The sequence below is a fragment of the Halichoerus grypus genome, chromosome 2 (genome assembly GCF_964656455.1).
Source record: "Halichoerus grypus chromosome 2, mHalGry1.hap1.1, whole genome shotgun sequence".
Classification (NCBI taxonomy): Eukaryota; Metazoa; Chordata; class Mammalia; order Carnivora; family Phocidae; genus Halichoerus; species Halichoerus grypus.
In genome coordinates this window covers 187,707,905-187,724,297 of record NC_135713.1, presented here as the reverse complement: position 1 = coordinate 187,724,297, position 16,393 = coordinate 187,707,905, and the positions used below count along the sequence as shown (strand labels likewise).

The 16,393-nt window shown below is 50.9% G+C and overlaps 1 protein-coding gene across 1 annotated transcript; it reads right to left on the bottom strand.

Annotated features, from left to right (window-relative positions):
• Window positions 1–2,666: 2,666 nt before the first annotated feature.
• PSMD3 (proteasome 26S subunit, non-ATPase 3) lies at window positions 2,667–16,364 on the bottom strand. The gene is made up of 12 exons (XM_036079984.2): window positions 15,976–16,364; window positions 12,655–12,845; window positions 10,931–11,068; window positions 9,284–9,420; window positions 8,356–8,546; window positions 8,090–8,193; window positions 5,165–5,279; window positions 4,941–5,060; window positions 4,692–4,795; window positions 4,282–4,437; window positions 3,335–3,385; window positions 2,667–3,128 (listed from the first exon to the last, which is right to left on the bottom strand). The coding sequence occupies exons 1-12, from the start codon at window positions 16,211–16,213 to the stop codon at window positions 3,051–3,053; spliced, it is 1,623 nt and encodes a 540-aa protein (XP_035935877.2). The 5' UTR covers window positions 16,214–16,364; the 3' UTR covers window positions 2,667–3,050.
• Between the last annotated feature and the right edge of the window lie 29 nt (window positions 16,365–16,393).

Genomic DNA, 16,393 nt, shown 5'->3' with positions numbered 1-16,393 from the left:
TTTGTTTACATATTGTTTATAGCCGCTTTCAAGAAGGGCAGAACTGAAATGAATAGTTGTGACAGACCACATGGCTCACGAGCCTAAAAAATGTGCAATCTGGCCCTTTGAGAAAAGTTTGCACACCACATACAGTCCCTGCATACGAGGGGACACACACAGCTGTCCTCCGGGGCACTGACCGTCAGAGCAAATCGACGCGCACCAGTCAGGAAAGGGCTAAATAAATCGTGGTCCATTCATACCGCATACGCCTCCCCCACCCCCGCCCCAAGCCCTCAAGGAATAAAAAACCGTGAGGAAAGGAATTTGCTTTATTTATGCTGTTTCGAAGCGCCTAAGACAGTGCTGGGCATGGCATCAACACGACTAGATCTCAAAACCAAGACTGAGTGAACAGAGCAAGTTACGTTCATGTGATACATCATTTAAAAGATTTAAAAACGCAAAACACTACTATATTTTGCATAACATAAGGTATAAAAACATAAACTAGAAGGCTACCCCCTGAACTCATTGGAGTGCCTGCCTCTAGGGAAGGTTGGGAAGGGCCTGGGAAAGGAACAAGATGGGCTTCCAACTGATCTGTGATGGTTTTCCTCGGTTGAGAAAACTTGATAACCAAATGTCACCATTTATTAAACTTGCGTGGAAATACATGGGTATTTGTTACGATATTCTTCATGCTTCTCTGTAGTTCTCTAATTAAAAAATAAAACAAAACAAAACAAACAAAAAAACCTAGAAAGTGAACACAGTGAACTCCCTAAGCATAAAAAGGACACTAAGCTTCTCCAGGAAGAGAAAACCAAGCCAATGGGTATGAATTACAAGAAACTTCCAGACGGCGAGCAGACAGAAAAACAGTCCATAGACTCAAGGTGGGTGAGAACCAGGAAATCATGGCAAATGACCCCGGCTCTCTGGACCAGGGTGACACACTCTCCAATCTGTTACCAACCAGGAGAGGGTCTGAGGCACTTTGGGCCAGGTGCTAACTTTAAGATTTATAACCTGGGGCATCTGGGTGGCTTAGTCGGTAGAGCATGTGACACTTGATCTTGGGGTTGTAGGTTCATGCCCTACGTTGGGTGCAGGGATTACTTAAAAATGAAGTATTATTTTTTTTTTTTAGAGAGAGACCGTGTGGACTCAAGCGATCACATGGCGGGGGGCAGAGAGAGAATCTTCAGCGGGCTCCACGACCAGTGCAGAGCCCCACACAGGGCTCGATCTCACAACCCTGAGATCATGACCCCAGCCGAAATCAAGAATCAGATGCTTAACCAACTGAGCCACCCAGGTGCCCCCAAAATAGTCTTTTTTTTTTTTTTTTTTAAGAGTTTCATTACACTGGGTGCCTGGGTGGCTCAGTTGGTTAAGCGACTGCCTTGACCTCAGGTCATGATCCCGGAGTCCCAGGATCGAGTCCCACATCAGGCTCCTGGCTCAGCGGGGAGTCTGCTTCTCCTTCTGACCCTCTCCCCTCTCATGCTTTCTCTCAAATAAATAAAATCTTAAAAAAAAAAAAAAAAAAAAGAGTTTCATTACCCTGAGAGGTGGCAGTAGCTTTTTAAATGAAGTGGGTGATGCCAGGTCACTGTGACCAAGGCTGGCATGCGATCAGGAACCAAAGCAAGGCCTGTCTAAAACACGCCTTTAGTGGAAATTAGGGATACTGGGGGATGAAAAGCTTCAGCTGGTGATGAACGGAGCGTACCTTTCCTACCAAACAAGACTTCATTGGACCCAGTGTGCCAGGCACTGGGCAAAGCCCCGGGAGGACACAAATGCCTCATGCTCTCTAAGAACCTACGAGTCAGGAAGATAAGACTTTCACACGACCTCCTAAGAGTATCTGATCTCAAGTGAGTGTTCCAGAAGCCAGGGGGATCCATCACACTGCGAGGCAGGAAGCCTGGAGTAGAAATCCATGGGGTGGAGAGCCAGAGCACGGCTGGAGAGGGAACAGTTAAGCAGAGGCGGAAACCCACAAGGCCGTGTTCAGGTAACAGCACTTGGACGGAGCGGAGAACATGTATGGCAGCGTCCCAGGGGCTGCCGGGGGACACAGCAATAATTCAGTGACCCGCGATGGGGAGCAGTGCTGTTAGGAGCCGGGAGACTTCAAGACCTAAGCAGACACCCCCCCGCCCCCACAGCTGGAGTAAGTGGGCGGGGCCCCAGGGAGCCCCCTGCTGCCTGACCCAGGTCTGCTCTCCCTGGGGAGCTTGTCTCCCATTCGGTGAGGGCCAACTGGGCAAAGCCAGGCTCTCCCTCTCCGGCTGCAGACCCGTCAGAGCCCCTTCTCTCCTCTGCAAACCTCACCCGAGGGCCAGACCCTGGCCTTTCCTTTGACCCTCCAGAGCTCTAGATTTCTAACTTTAGAGCCAGGGCACGGAGTCTAACCCTTTATTGGACAGGTGTGGGGAAGGAGCCTGAGAGGTTTAGCGACTTGCCCAACACTGGCCAGCCAGTTAGAGAGGAGACAGGCCCTTCTGGTGCCAGATCAGCATCCCTTCACCCTGCCCTTGGCTTCATCCTCATCCACTGTCGCCCTGGGTGATCACACTGGGCTGGTCCTCCCAAGACCAGGAAAGAAAAATCTGGCTCTGTCAGTACTGCAGGTGCGAGAGCGAAGTAGAGTCATTAAACGATGCACAAAGAACTTTGGAGAACTTTTTATTGTTTAAAAATCATAATTGAAGCTTCAAAAAACATACAACCCAACACGTGTCCCAATTCCAGTCCCCGACTCCCTGGAGAGCACGGGGCTATTCCCTCCCATCCTGCTGCCCACACCACTAGCCAGGACCCTGCCCTGGGGAGGCCGCCTGCCCACCCTCCTGCCCACCGTGCGCTATGTCACTGGCTGGGGAGGGGTCCTGGGGTGGGGGGGGGTGGCTGGCTCCCTGCACCCCTCACCCCCTGCACATACGCAGTCTGTGAGGCATGTAGGGGAAAGGGGCCAGTTCCCTGGGCAGGGGACCCCAAGGGGGAAAGATAATGAGCCAGTCCCCACTCACCCCACTCCTCCCCAGCCCCCCAGCTCAAGGAAAGCTGTCGTCATCATCTTCTGCCATCTCCTTGGCAAACTCCAAGTCTTGCTGTTCTCGCTCACGCCGTTCCTGGGGCAAGAGGTGGGGTGAGGGCTGGGCTGCTGGGGACCAGTGGGGCTCTCTCACACAGTGCTTCACCCAGCCCAGCCCACCCCAAGGTCAGGGACTGCCAAAGCTTCAGAGCTGCTCCGAGCCCTTCCAGAAACCGCCTCCCTCTTCCCTCTCTGTAGGGAAGTCTGACCTTTCAGTCTTCTCTAAAGTAGAAGGCACCTTACCTCTGCAGACTCCAAGTCCTTGTTGTACGATTTGGGAGGAAACCTCATGGCCTAAAGCACAGCAGAGAGAGGAACAAGATGAAGAGAAGGCACGCACTTAACTTACGTTTATCGTGCTCCTTCTGTGTACTGGGCACCACGACATGAATAAGGTTATTCGCTCTCCAGTGGAGTCTAGTGGGGAGCTAGGCATGCAAGCGAATTACTACTACACCACGTGCTAACTGCTAAAGGAGAGAATCAGGAGACCCCGGAGGTGTAAGTGACTAATGCTCCTGAATGGGCAGGGAGGGGGACTGGCACTGAGGAGGGAAAGGAGGAAAGGAACAGACTGGTGTGCGAATGGAGGAAAGGCAGTCCAGGCAGAGGTTTCAATGTGTGAAAAGGCCTGGCCTTCCCTGCTTCCCTGAGCACAGCATTTACCTGATTTTAAGCAAGGCAACAACATCCCTAGTTTCTCGGGGCAAGAAGAGACCAGGAAAAAATCTGACACACGGTACCAGCCCCCAAGTCAGTGCCTGCCACAGGATAAGGGCTTAACAGCCTCTGTGGAACTAGACACCCACCCTGCCTTCCCACAGTTCAGACTTCACTAAGTGCCTTGAGACACTGATTGCATTTAATGTCATCAAGCCTGAAGCACGCAGGGCAGGTCCTCTCACTCTCACCATCAGCTTCACAGATGGAGAAACAGTCTCAGAGAAGGCGAATGACTCAAATTTGGAAGCAAATCTGGAGCCCTGCACTCTGAATCCGTCTGGTCCCCTGGAAACCAGGCCCTTAGAAGCAGTCGAAGGTCTTCCAGGCCCACATGCCGAGTCCTTTGTTCCCTCTGGGCCCCCTGCCCTGCCATTCAGCAACTTTACAGAGAAGGGCTGGGAACTAGGCTAATCTCTGAGGAATCCTTGGGTGCTGCCAAACCCCGCTCTGCAGCCCCAGCTTCTCACCTTGACGGACATGTTGTGGATATCGAGGCAGAAGGAGATCCGCTGGTGGAAGGCCAGCTGGGGCTCACGGGTAGAATAGATATCAATCATCTCCTTGGACTGGACGTAGCCCTTCTCGTGGTTGATGCTGGCCTCAATGACGCCATCCCGGATGGCCTGCAGGTCCCCAGGGGGACGCAAAGTCACCAGAGAGCCCTTCTTCTAAATCTGAGAACATTCTGTTCCTTTCCTCCTTACACTCTCACACGCTCACTTGAGTACACATTCTCTCTGGAAACTTCCTGGCTTCACTCTAAGACTGGCACTCCCTGAAAAGACCATGCCACCCCCTCCTTGACCAATCTCCTCTCATTCCCGCCCCCTGAAATGCGGCAGGAGCGCGGTAAGTGTAGTCCCCGAGCCAGCCCCACCTTGGCAACAATGAACTCCGCGTCCTCTGGGCTATCCAGCTGCAGCTTCTGCGCAATGTCAGCCAGGGAGATTCGGGAATACGAGAGGCTGATCATGCGCACACCTGGGAGAGGAAGGAGCAGTGGGGTGGGCATGGTGGGCACAGCCCCTTCACCCACCCACGGACACCCCTAGGGCTGTCCCCATCCCTTGCAGAAGTCTCTTCTGGGTCCTGCTCTTCCAGCGGCCCCTCAGACTCCCACCCGCACCTGTCTTAATGACGTTGTGCCGCAGTCGGATGATTAGGGTATAGGTCCCATCTGCTTGAAACTTCTCCCCAAACTGGTCCAAGACCTGGTTGAACTTGGCTAGGTTTCCGGTCCTGACAGCTGGAGGGGGAGAGGAGTGGGTCGGATGACGCCAACGGGCAAACCCACCGAGGAGGCCACGGCGCCCGGGGTCCGGCCAGCTCTGGGAGCGGGGCCGGCCTTACCTTGAGTCAGGAGGAAGTAGGGCATGAGCGAGCGCTTGAGGGACGGCTGACGGAACTGTAGCCGGTCCGGGATCTCCCCGAGCAGCAGCTCCACCACAATCAGAAGCTTGTGCACCTGGAGGTGTGTGACACGGGAGCACAGGGGGCAGGAAGCCCCAGTGGGGGGGGGGGGGGAGGGAGAGAAACGGGGCTTCAGTGCAGCCACACTGCGAAACAGGGAAAATGGCCCTGCTAAGATTAGGCCCATGCAGAGCTGGGCCTGTGCCCAGAGCCAGGTCCTGGAAGAGCTGCCCCTTTGACCACACTGAGCCCTAAGGTCCACGGCACACCACGCTGCAACGGCAACGCTCTGGAAGTTCAGGCCAAACGGGCAGGTCCTGTGGCTCAGAAACGGTGAGGGGACAGGGCCCAGAGATCTAGGGAATGGAACAGGATCAGCCAAAGATGCTGCTTAGGGAGGTGGATCGATACTGGAGAAGAGGAGGTGAGTGTGGAGAACTCGGCACCTGGCCAGAGGCAGAAGCGTGGGAAGGGGACGGGCAGAACCTCAGCGAATGGGCCGTGTGCGGATGCAGGAGGCTGCCTGGGAAATCCAGCCCTTCCTTCTCCATAAAACTCAGGGATTTCTGAATAGTGCCTACCATGGACTTGGCACAAAGTGAGGAAAATTACAACGGAGGGGATGATGCCAGCGATGAAGGAGCCGCCCACCAAGTAGGATGGACAGGGCCACATCACGTGACAGCAAGAGTCGTGAGGGAAGTAAGGGGTTAAGATGGGTGGTGGGTTGGGGCGCCTGGGTGGCTCAGTCGGTTAAGCGCCTGCCTTTGGCTCAGGCCACGATCCCAGAGTCCCGTGATGGAGCCTCGCGGCGGGCTCCCTGCTCAGTGGGGAGTCTGCTTCTCCCTCTCCCTCTGCCCCTCCCCCTGCGTGTGCTCTCTCTCTCTCTCTCGCTCCCTAATAAATAGATATATATTTTTTTAAGATTTTTATTTATTTGAGATATAGAGTGAGTGAGAGAGAGAGCACACGAGCAGGGGCAGAGGGAGAGGGAGAAGCAGGCTCCCCCACTGAGCAGGGAGCCTGACACGGGGCTCAATCCCAGGACCCTGGGATCATGACCTGAGCTGAAAGCAGACACTTAATTGACTGAGCCACCCAGGCGCCCCCCCCAAAAAAATCTTAAAAAAAAAAAAAGATGGGTGGTGGGTGATCATGCCGACACTCAGCCCCATACACTTGCAATGCTGCCCCGTTCCCTGGAGAATCCAGGAGTGAGGGGAAACCCAGGCGAAGGGCAGAAGTTAAGACACGCCGTAAGGATTTGGATGAAGCAGAAAAAGGAGGATGTTTTGGCCGAGGGAACAGACTGGACAAGTGTGAGCACACGTCTCAAGAAGTTTGGAAGGCTTTCATGGGGGAGGCTGGGCCCGTCTGGGGACGTGCTGTTTTGAATGCCAGGCTGAGTTCGGAGTTTGAGGACAGAATGCTAGTCTTCACTCACTAGCTCAGAAAAGCTGAGCAACCAAGTCCTCGGTTTCCTGGTCCCTACAATGGGCGGCAACGGTGGCCACAGCAGTGTCATCCAGTGTCATCATAACCCCCGCCTGCCTCCCTCACAAGACTTGTAATACTCTCCTGGGCAGGTAATGGGGAGCAATGCAAGCTTCCTGGGCAAAGAGATGGGCCTGGAGCTCTGTTTCGTCAGGCAGGCGTGTGGAAACTGGGCTCAGAACGGGGAGGAAGACGACCAGAAATGCTAGTGGCTCAAACAAGGGCACTGGTGATACCAGAGAGGAGACAAATACAAAAGACATGGAGGCGACTTAGTGATGGGGAAGGAGGGGTGGGGGGTGGCTCCCGCCGACAGTCTGCTGGCCAAAGACCTCACTCCAGCTCTCTTTGCTCCTTCCTGCCACCTGGCTCTACCACAGAAACCCCTGAAACCTTATCCCTCATCCATCCATAGTGAAGTCTGGTTTGAAAACTCTGCTTTACCCCACAATGCCGCTCCCCAGTACACGACACCGCTTCTATACTGATTACCTGTATTTTTAGAAACTTTAGCGTATGTCATATGTTGTAAGCAATCTAATACTCTGTACACATACCGTGTATGTCTGAAAAGCCATTCCTTTCTGTGAAATTCTACCCATCTTCAAAAACCAGATTAAATTTAACTTTTTAAAGATGTCTTTAATTATTTGACCAAAACCAAACCTGTCTTTCTCTGAACTTCTGAACAGAAACAAACCAAATCTTGAAACCAAATCTTGACCACACGGACCTAATCATTGCACTTCTCCATCTGGTTCTCTTTCAAGGGCACGAGGAGGTGGAGGTCATGTTAAAGTGGGAACAGAGGTCCGTAGTTAGGAAAGCTGGGTCCAAATTCTGGCTACCAGGCTCTGTGACTTTACATGGGCCCTCAAGCCTTGCTGAGTCAACGCTGTTTACCTAGATCACAGCGCCCAACACCAAGGTCAGCACTCAAAAAATACTTGGTGACTGACGGCTCTCGGGTGGCCAAGATTTATCTGCCCCCGAATCAGTCAGCCTGATGGCGATTTTCTGGGCTCCTTGGCCAAAGAAAACACTGCTCCCGAATGGGCATGTGAGGGACCAGGAAAGAGCCTGGGGTTTCTCAACACAACCCAGGCCCATGACTGGAATGACTATAAGGAGCGCCGGGGAAACAGGAATATTCTAAAAGCTATCTAGGAAGGATAGTACTCTGAACGTAACCACGGGAGGTGCAGCAGAGTCTGCTTCATGTGCTCTGATCAGTGCTACGCACAAACGGACATGCGATGCAACTTCTGGATAATGAAGGTTCAGGAGGCCTTCCCGGGCCCCTGCGCAGGGAAGGAGAGCGAAAGCATTATCAGATGAGGGAGCGGCGCGGGCATGCGAAGCGCTGCTCACCGTCTGTTTGAAGCCGACAGCTGTGTGCTGCGGGGCCTTGCGAAGGGCATTGGTCATCGTCCTCCGGGCCTCTGAGTACTCCAGCTGAATGGCTTTGATTCGCCCTGGGTGCGGAGGAGAGGGCGCGTCAGCAGGACGGCGTCCTCCAGAGCCCCTTGCAAACCAGGGCGCCGAACGGGCCTCTGGGCCTCCCGGGCACCAAGTGCACCCGATTTTGCGGACCTCCGCACCGCGTGGGCCCGACACCCCCCGGGCCCCTCGCTCACCTGTGTAGTAGAGGTACCTGGCCCACTCGTTGTTGTTGGCCTGCTCGGGGAACACGGACTTGGACACCAGCTTCTCGGCCTGGTCATACAGGCTGTAGTGCAGGTAGTTCCGCAGCAGGAGGTTGAGCAGAGTGGCCTGGCCGTCTGCGTCGTGCCGGAGCGTGGCCGTCCGGAGCCGAGCGTGCAAGAAGCTTCGCGAAGGCAAGAAAAAGCATGTCAAACGCCTCAAAGAACAACTCTTTGAACGGCTTTGAACGCTCTATTCTCTCAATTGCAAAAAAAAAAAAAAAGTGGCACAAACTGCTTTTCTGGCTATTCACTGACTCTTCAACCCTGGAGCGCCTGTGGCGGGATGCGCTATTCCAGGCGCACAAAGAGGCCACAGCTCCGCATCCGAACGGGCGAGACAGCCGACGACTGTGACAGATGAGTGTCGTAGGTAGCATGACAGGAGGAGGTCAGGGCTGTGGGGAAACCAGGGAAAGTGCAGCGGGAAACGCAGGAGGCGAGGAGGATGGGGATGCAGTTTTAAATAGCTTCATCAGGACAGGACTCACTTCTGAAAAGGTAACAAAGGCTTAAAGGAAGTAGGGAGAGGAGCAGCGTCAGCAGAGAGAAGAGTGTGCCTGGCATGCCCCAGGAGGGCAGGGAGGCCAGTGTGGCGGAGGAGTGAGCCGGGGGGAGCGGGGGGAGGTAGAGTCAGGAAGGCAGTTAGCAGGGGCCAGAGCACGTCAGGCCTCACATGCTATGGTGACGTCAGCTCTTCCATGAGGAACACGGGAGCCACCACAAGTTTTAAGCCGAGGAGTGAAATGCTTTCCAGCCTGTCCTTCTACCCTTGACCTACCAATGCTCCCTTGCTGTGGAGTGTAGGGAAGAGCCCGGGGGACAGCTGTTAACCTTGGCGTCAGCCCTTGGCCACCTGTACCTGCGCACCACATCCAGCTTGTCCAGAAACTCATAGACCCGGGCGTGATAATAGTAACACTTTGCGGCCACGAGGTCCAGGGCCCGGCGGTTCTGAGTGCTGATCTTCTGCATCAGGTCGTCAGAGATCTTCTGTGCCTGGGGAGGCAGCCACAAGAGAATCAAGTGGGAGTTCCTCAAAAAGTTAAACAGGGAGCTCTCATATGAGCCAGCAACTCCCCTCCTAGGCACGAATCCAGAAGAACTGGAAACGTATGTTCACATAAAAGCTTGTACACAAATGTTCACAGCAGCATTATTCATAATTATCCATACAACGGGAATATTATTCATCCATAAAAAGGGCTGGAATCCAGATATACACTACAACACAGATAAACCTAGAAAACATTATGCTAAGTCAAAGCAGCCAGACACAAAAGGCCATGTGTTACATAATTCCATTTATAGGAAATGTCCAGAATAGGAAAATCCATGAGCCAGAAAATGTAGATGAGTAGTTGCCAGAGGCTGGGGTGAGGGGAGAATGGGGAGTGACTACTAACCGTAATGGGGTTTCTTTTTGGGGTGATGAAATTATTCTAGAATTAGACAGTGATGATGGTCGCACAACACTGTGAACACATCAAAACCCACTGAACTGTACCCTAAGTTTTTTTTTTAATGTATTTAATTTAGTTAATTAATTTATTTATTTTAAGTAATCTCTGCACCCAATGTCGGGCTCAAACTCATGACCCAGAGATCAGGAGTCGGATGCTCTACTGACTAAGCCAGCCAGGCGCCCCTGAACTGTACACTTTAAAGGGGGTGAATTATATCTAAAAACAAACAAAAACCGATTCGTGGCAAGCAAGAAAAAAACAAAACAGGGAATGGAACAGGGGGAACTGTCATTTCTTTCTTTTTTTTTTTTCCAAAAGATTTACTTATTTGGGAGAGCGAGCGCGTGGGTAGGCACGTGCACACACTCAAGAGCGGGGGTCCTAGCCAGGGGGAGGGAGAGAGAGAATCTCAGGCAGACCCCTGTTGAGCATGGAGCTGAACTCAGGGCTTGATCCCACGACTCTGAGATCATGACCTGAGCCCAAATCAAGAGTCGGATGCTCAACCGACTGAGGCACCCAGACGCCCCAGTCCTGTCATTTCTTGAGCATGTTCTTTGGATAGTGGCTGTGACTGACAAAGAAGCTGGCCCCAGCCGGGGCGGGGGGAGGGTGGCTCAGTCCCGTCATCAGAGCTGCCACTTATGAAAATACCGTGAAAACTTACTATATGCAGATCACCGTGCTAGTATTTTATTTAATGCCAACAATGATGTTGTGAGTTGGGCATTGTTTTCCCCCATCTGACGTAAAGCCAGGAGAAATTAATTTGCCATAAGGTACAGCTAGGATTTGAACTCAGGTTTCTGTCTCTAAATCTCCCTTTCCTAACAGAACCCACCGCACCGGTACTGTGCCAGAGAGATGCCTGCCACTTCCCACGGAGTCTCAGCACGAGCCAAGGGGGCTTCCCTGGATGTGGGGTTGGTACATTCCCACATGGGGGAAAGGGTCTGGGGGCACGAAGAAGAGCCCAGGGACTCTCTCCAGTTCTTCACCAGAGACAATCTCTCCCGCAAACCCCATGCTCTGGTCCTGGATACCTCTTTGTAACGCTTGCTGTTCATCAGGAAGATGACCATGAGGAGCTGCAGGTAGGCTTCCACTTCAGGCAGGAGGGGGGTTGACGCAGCTTTTCCTGTTCGGGGACGGAACTGTAAATCAGCTTCGGTGTCCATGGGCTAGGAGAAGACAGGAATTACTGTGGAAAAGCTCAGTCAGATCAACCAATTAAGAATTTATTAAGCACTCACAATGTATTTCAACAAATATTCACTGAGTGCCTATTATATGCAAGATTTTTCTAGGTACTGGGATATAAAAATAAAGATGGCACCGTCCCCTTCCAAAGGAAGTCAAGGAGGCTGGCAATAGAAGCAAAAAAAAGGCTGACAGGAGTATAACAGACATCTTTACAGAATATAATGGGGACAGAAAGGATATTACGAAGACCCCTCAAAGAGTCTACAATCTAAGTAGAGAGATTAAACCACCACACCTGGAACCACTGCAATTTTATCAGAGAGGGTTTAACAAGGTAATATAATTCTAGGGATGAGGTCAAGAATAATGAGATATAATTTTTTTTTTGGTGGGAACAAAGGAAATTTGGGGGAAATTGACATATACATCGTACTTATTATTGGATCTAGTCATCCAAACTGGAATAATATGCAACAGCTCAAAAACAAACACGTTGGGGTGAATTCAGAGATACATAGGTTAAAAAAAAATTTTCCAGGTGAAGTAGGAAGAGGGTGCTTTTCCCTGTTCCCAGACAATAAATTCTTCATCATTCCACCTCAAGGGATTTTTTGAGTCTGTTCTATGGAACAGCCCATGAGCATATAGGGAGATGGCTGAAGGGACAATGAGGTGTGAGAAGGGGCAGGACCTGGACATAAGGGGGATTTTACAGCCAGAAAGGAAAAGGAGGGGTCTTTCCTGACACGGAGTCCACTGCCAGCAACAAACAAACTTCCTCAGCATTCATTATGTGCCAGGCACGGTTCTAAGAGTTTTACACATATTCCTTTCCTCCCCTTCATCCCCCAAATCTGTTCACCACATTTAACAAAGGAAGAAAATGAAGCATCAGGAGATTAGATCACTTGTCCAAGTCCCACATGTACCAAATGGTAGAGCTGGTTTTCAAATTCAACTCTACCTCCAGAACCTGTGCTCTTTTTTTTTTTTAAAGATTTTATTTATTTATCTGAGAGAGAGAATGGGAGAGAGAGAGAGCATGAGGGGGGAGGGTCAGAGGGAGAAGCAGACTCCCCGCTGAGCAGGGAGCCCGATGTGGGACTCGATCTCGGGACTCCAGGATCATGACCTGAGCCGAAGGCAGTTGCTTAACCAACTGAGCCACCCAGGCGCCCAGAACCTGTGCTCTTAACCACTGTTTTATACGTCCTCCACGGTGAGGCTTCGGAGGCAGAGAGGTGGGGGTACCTTCTCCTAGGACCATGGAGACACCACCCAACTGGAGGAGAGTGTTGGTGTTGGGGAGCAGTGGGAACGGAGTTTGGTTCAAAGGGTCCTGATTCCCAGCTCTTTTCCCTGACTCAGAAGAATGATACTACAGGGCAGGATGGTTCCCTTGTTAGTGGGCAAATGAGTATTAAAACGAGCTGCTTTGTTTCACCAGTCAGCTACAGCAGGTAGTAAGACAGGTCTTTAGGATGAGAAACAATTACATCGAGAGGTGGGGGTGGGGTGTGGTCTGAGGCCAAGCCTGTACCCTTTAAGCACCTGACTCACTTACCTCTTCCAGGAAGGGCAGCAAGAAGTCTCGAGTGGCATTATTTGAGGTGAAGAAGCCATGCACAGCCTTATAGAGAACATAGTGGTTGAGGCGGCGTGATGTGGAAGGTAGCATCCGCAGGGCCCTCAGCACAAATCGAGGCTCCTTGCCCGAAACTGCCTTCTCCAGCTGTTTCACGTGCTCCTTGATGTCTGTGGAGGACCACAGAAGAAAAAAAATGTTACTTCTAACTCTTCCTATTCTCCCACCACTCTAGGCAAGAAGTTCTAGGGAACCTCTTTTAAAGGGCAAGATGTAGCCAGTCATTTCTTTTGCCTAATACGGTTAAGCAATACTTACAGATGCCATACAATGATTTTAAGACATAACCAAGAGACAAAGAAAAATAAAGCTGGGGTAGGGGAAAGGGTAGAGGGTGACAGAAAGAGGAAGAAAGGAAAAGCAACGATGAGAAACAACAACGACAAACACATGGAGGGACGCCTGGGTGGCTCAGTCGTTAAGCGTCTGCCTTTGGCTCAGGTCATGATCCCAGGGTCGTGGGATCGAGCCCTGCATCAGGCTCCCTGCTCGGCAGGAAGCCTGCTTCTCCCTCTCCCACTCCCCCTGCTTGTGTTCCCTCTCTCGCTCGCTCTCTGTCAAATAAATAAATAAAATCTTAAAAAAAAAAAAAAAGACAAACACATGGAGATTTATCAGTTTTCTAAATAGGAAAAGACTTTCTAAATGTAAATAATGGGAGAAATCACACACACACACACACACACACACACACACACGAATGATGAACTCCACTCTGCAAAAAATCCTTCTGAATAACTGTGTAAACAAAAATATTTGCAACAAATGTGACCAGAGACATATTCTTATTTTACAAAGAGCTTGCATAAATTAGGATAAGTAAAAATGAACACAAATAGACAATGCAAAAAGCAGACAGACAGCTAACCGATATGAAAATATATTTCACTAGCATTTGAATAACTGCAAATGGAAATGTTTTCAACTACCAAACTGGTAACACAGAGGGGTGCCTGGGTGGTGCAGTTTGTTGAGCGTCTGATTCTTGGTTTCGGCTCAGGTCATTACCTCAGGGTCCTGGGATTGAGCCCTGCATCAGGCTCCACGCTCAGCGTGGAGTCTGCTTGAGATTCCTTCTCCCTTTTCCTCTGCCCTTCCCGCTTGTGCGCTTGTGCTCTCTCTAAAATAAATCTTTAGAAAAAAATCATAACATTACTTTGAACTATTCTATGTCTTAATATTTAAAGTTTGTGTCTTATAAAAAAATATAGAGTCAGGGGTGAACAGGACATTTCTGTTGGTATAATGTAAATCAGTACAGTTTCTCTGAACAATACCCATCCAAAACCCTAAAAATATCTGCCTTCTCAACTCAGGCATATTGAGAATCTGTACTAAAGAAATAATCATAAAGGTAGATTAAAAACTTGGGTCACAAAGATGACTGCTGCAAAGCTATATATAATGGTAAAAAACTGGAAGCAACTCAAGTGTCCAGGAATAAGGGAACACATGAATTGGTAGTTTCTTAGTTACCTTTGTACACTTAGCATAGAGTGCCTGGGTCCCCTTGACATAATAATGATAACTGCTAACATTACAGAGGGTTTACTATGTGTTCATCATGTGCTAGGCACAGTTCTAAGCATTTTATTTATTTATTTAAGATTTTAATTTATTTATTTGACAGAGAGAGACGCAGCGAGAGAGGAACACAAGCAGGGGAAGCGGGAGAGGGAGAAGCAGGCTTCCCGCTGAGCAGGAGCCCGATGCGGGGCTCGATCCCAGGACCCTGGGATCATGACCTGAGCCGAAGGCAGACGCTTAACGACTGAGCCACCCAGGTGCCCCGTTCTAAGCATTTTAATCTTTACACTGACCCAGTGAAGTAGGTACTGTTACTCTCATTTATAGAGATGAGGAAACGAATTCCAGAGCTTGTATGCTTAGCCACTATATTGGGTATTCAATAAACGTTTCTGGAATAAATTGAACACTATGTTTATGGATATGTTAGATGAAAGAACACAAAGTCATCTGTATTTAGTTATGCCTTGTTCCAAACTGTCTATATAACTTGATCTCAATTACAGGAGAGCAACTCAAAAATTCATAGGAAAAAATGTTAACCATGGTCGATGTTATACCCTGCTACTTTAGACGTCTCGTATTTTCCAAAATTTCTACAGTGAAACGTGGACTACTTCATATTAACAAAATGAAGCGCTTTATAAGAAACATATGTATGTACCCAGTCGCACCTCTGCCGTCGCTATCATTATTTTAGGTAAAAGGGTCTTGATTAGATACTGAGCCTGTCGCCCAACTTTAGAGTAGGGGCTGACGCAGTCAACATTACATCCTCAAAAACATCACCCAGGAGCCTAACTTTGCTTATCTCCATGTTTTTGAGCAAGGTTCTCATGCAGTTAGAGAGAAAACCCAATAAATAGTCTGGTTCCACTTGATCCAGAGCTGGGAAAACAGCACCAGGTTCACAGTGGGAAGCTCTCACTCTGCCCACTCCAAACGTGGACAGGATGCTCTGAGAAAAGTGAAATGTGAACTTGGAGGACCAAGACGGTAGTAAGAAACTGGGAACAAGTACCTAGGAGAAAAGAAATGGGGGGATTGATACATAGTTTAGGTGGAAGGTGAGTATTAGGAACTCAAAGATGACACCTAAAAACTTGAAAGTCTGTAATGTGTTTCAACTCTTTAGGAACAGAAGTAAAGGCCTGAAGGGAGAGAATGAGCAACGGGACTGTAAAGGCACCTTAATTACAGAAACAAGGAAGCAAGATACCGAGTAGAAAGGCTTGTCTTAGGGGAGCTTCCCAGAGGTAGCTAAGGCAACAGAAAACTTTTGTACAGTCTTAAAATTCAGGGGCCAGTATTCTGCGTCACCCTGACCCCCTTTACACACATAAATACAAACACCGGTTTCTAGAGGGACCTATCACATACTGGGGGCGTCAGAATCAGTTCGGTGGATGTAAATAGAGTAGGTCGGAGAGGACTTAGAAGAGGGAGGGAGTCCACAGGCCCAGTGAGACCCACTTCTAGATGCAACCCAGGTAAGGAGGGAGGAGGTATGTTCAGGGAGAAATCCAGAGCCTGGAGAGAAGGTTCATTACTGGGGCTGGAGTCAGGAGTGTCAGGGTGGTAGGGGGCGGGCACTGGGGGTGATCCTAAGGAATCGGGAGTGGTGGAATCTGCGCTGGGGTCCCGAGGATAGGCTGGATCACCGGGGCGCTGTCATCCGTGACCACGGCACGTCCCCGGCCCGGGCTCTCGTACCCTCCAAGGTGACGGTGTCCAGCTCTCGCTGGGAGTGCTCAGCCGCCGCCGCCGCCGCCGCCGCCGCCGCCGCCGCTTTGCTGTCAGGCTCCCCCGATGACCCGCCACCCGCCGTCGCCTCCTCTTTCATCTCCACATCCTGGGGGGTCGGGGGCGGCGGTGGTTCTTGTTCCCCTCCGCCCGGCGGCGGCTTCGCCTTGTCCGCGCCGCGGCGCCGCGCCGAGCCCTCCTGTTTCATGGCGCCCGGGGTCGCGGCCTACTCCGGGGACCGAGACCAGGGCCTCGCGTGAATCCTCGCACCAGAGACCAGGAACCGAGCCGGGCCTGCACACGAGCGCGGGCTCGCGACGGGCCGCACGATGACGGAGCAGCTGCAAACCCCTTCCCGACGCTGGGCCTTCTGGGAAACGCCAGGCCC

What these genes read in the sequence shown, in the direction of transcription:
- PSMD3 (XM_036079984.2), bottom strand. Translation starts at nt 16,213, where the DNA reads ATGAAACAGGAGGGCTCGGCGCGGCGCCGCGGCGCGGACAAGGCGAAG. An exon ending in ACAGCAAGCGTTACAAAGAG is followed by an intron (nt 9,421 to 10,930) that starts GTATCCAGGACC and finishes CTGCCTCCCCAG; the next exon opens with GCACAGAAGATCTCTGACGA. An exon ending in CTACTTCCTCCTGACTCAAG is followed by an intron (nt 5,061 to 5,164) that starts GTAAGGCCGGCC and finishes CTCCCCCTCCAG; the next exon opens with CTGTCAGGACCGGAAACCTA.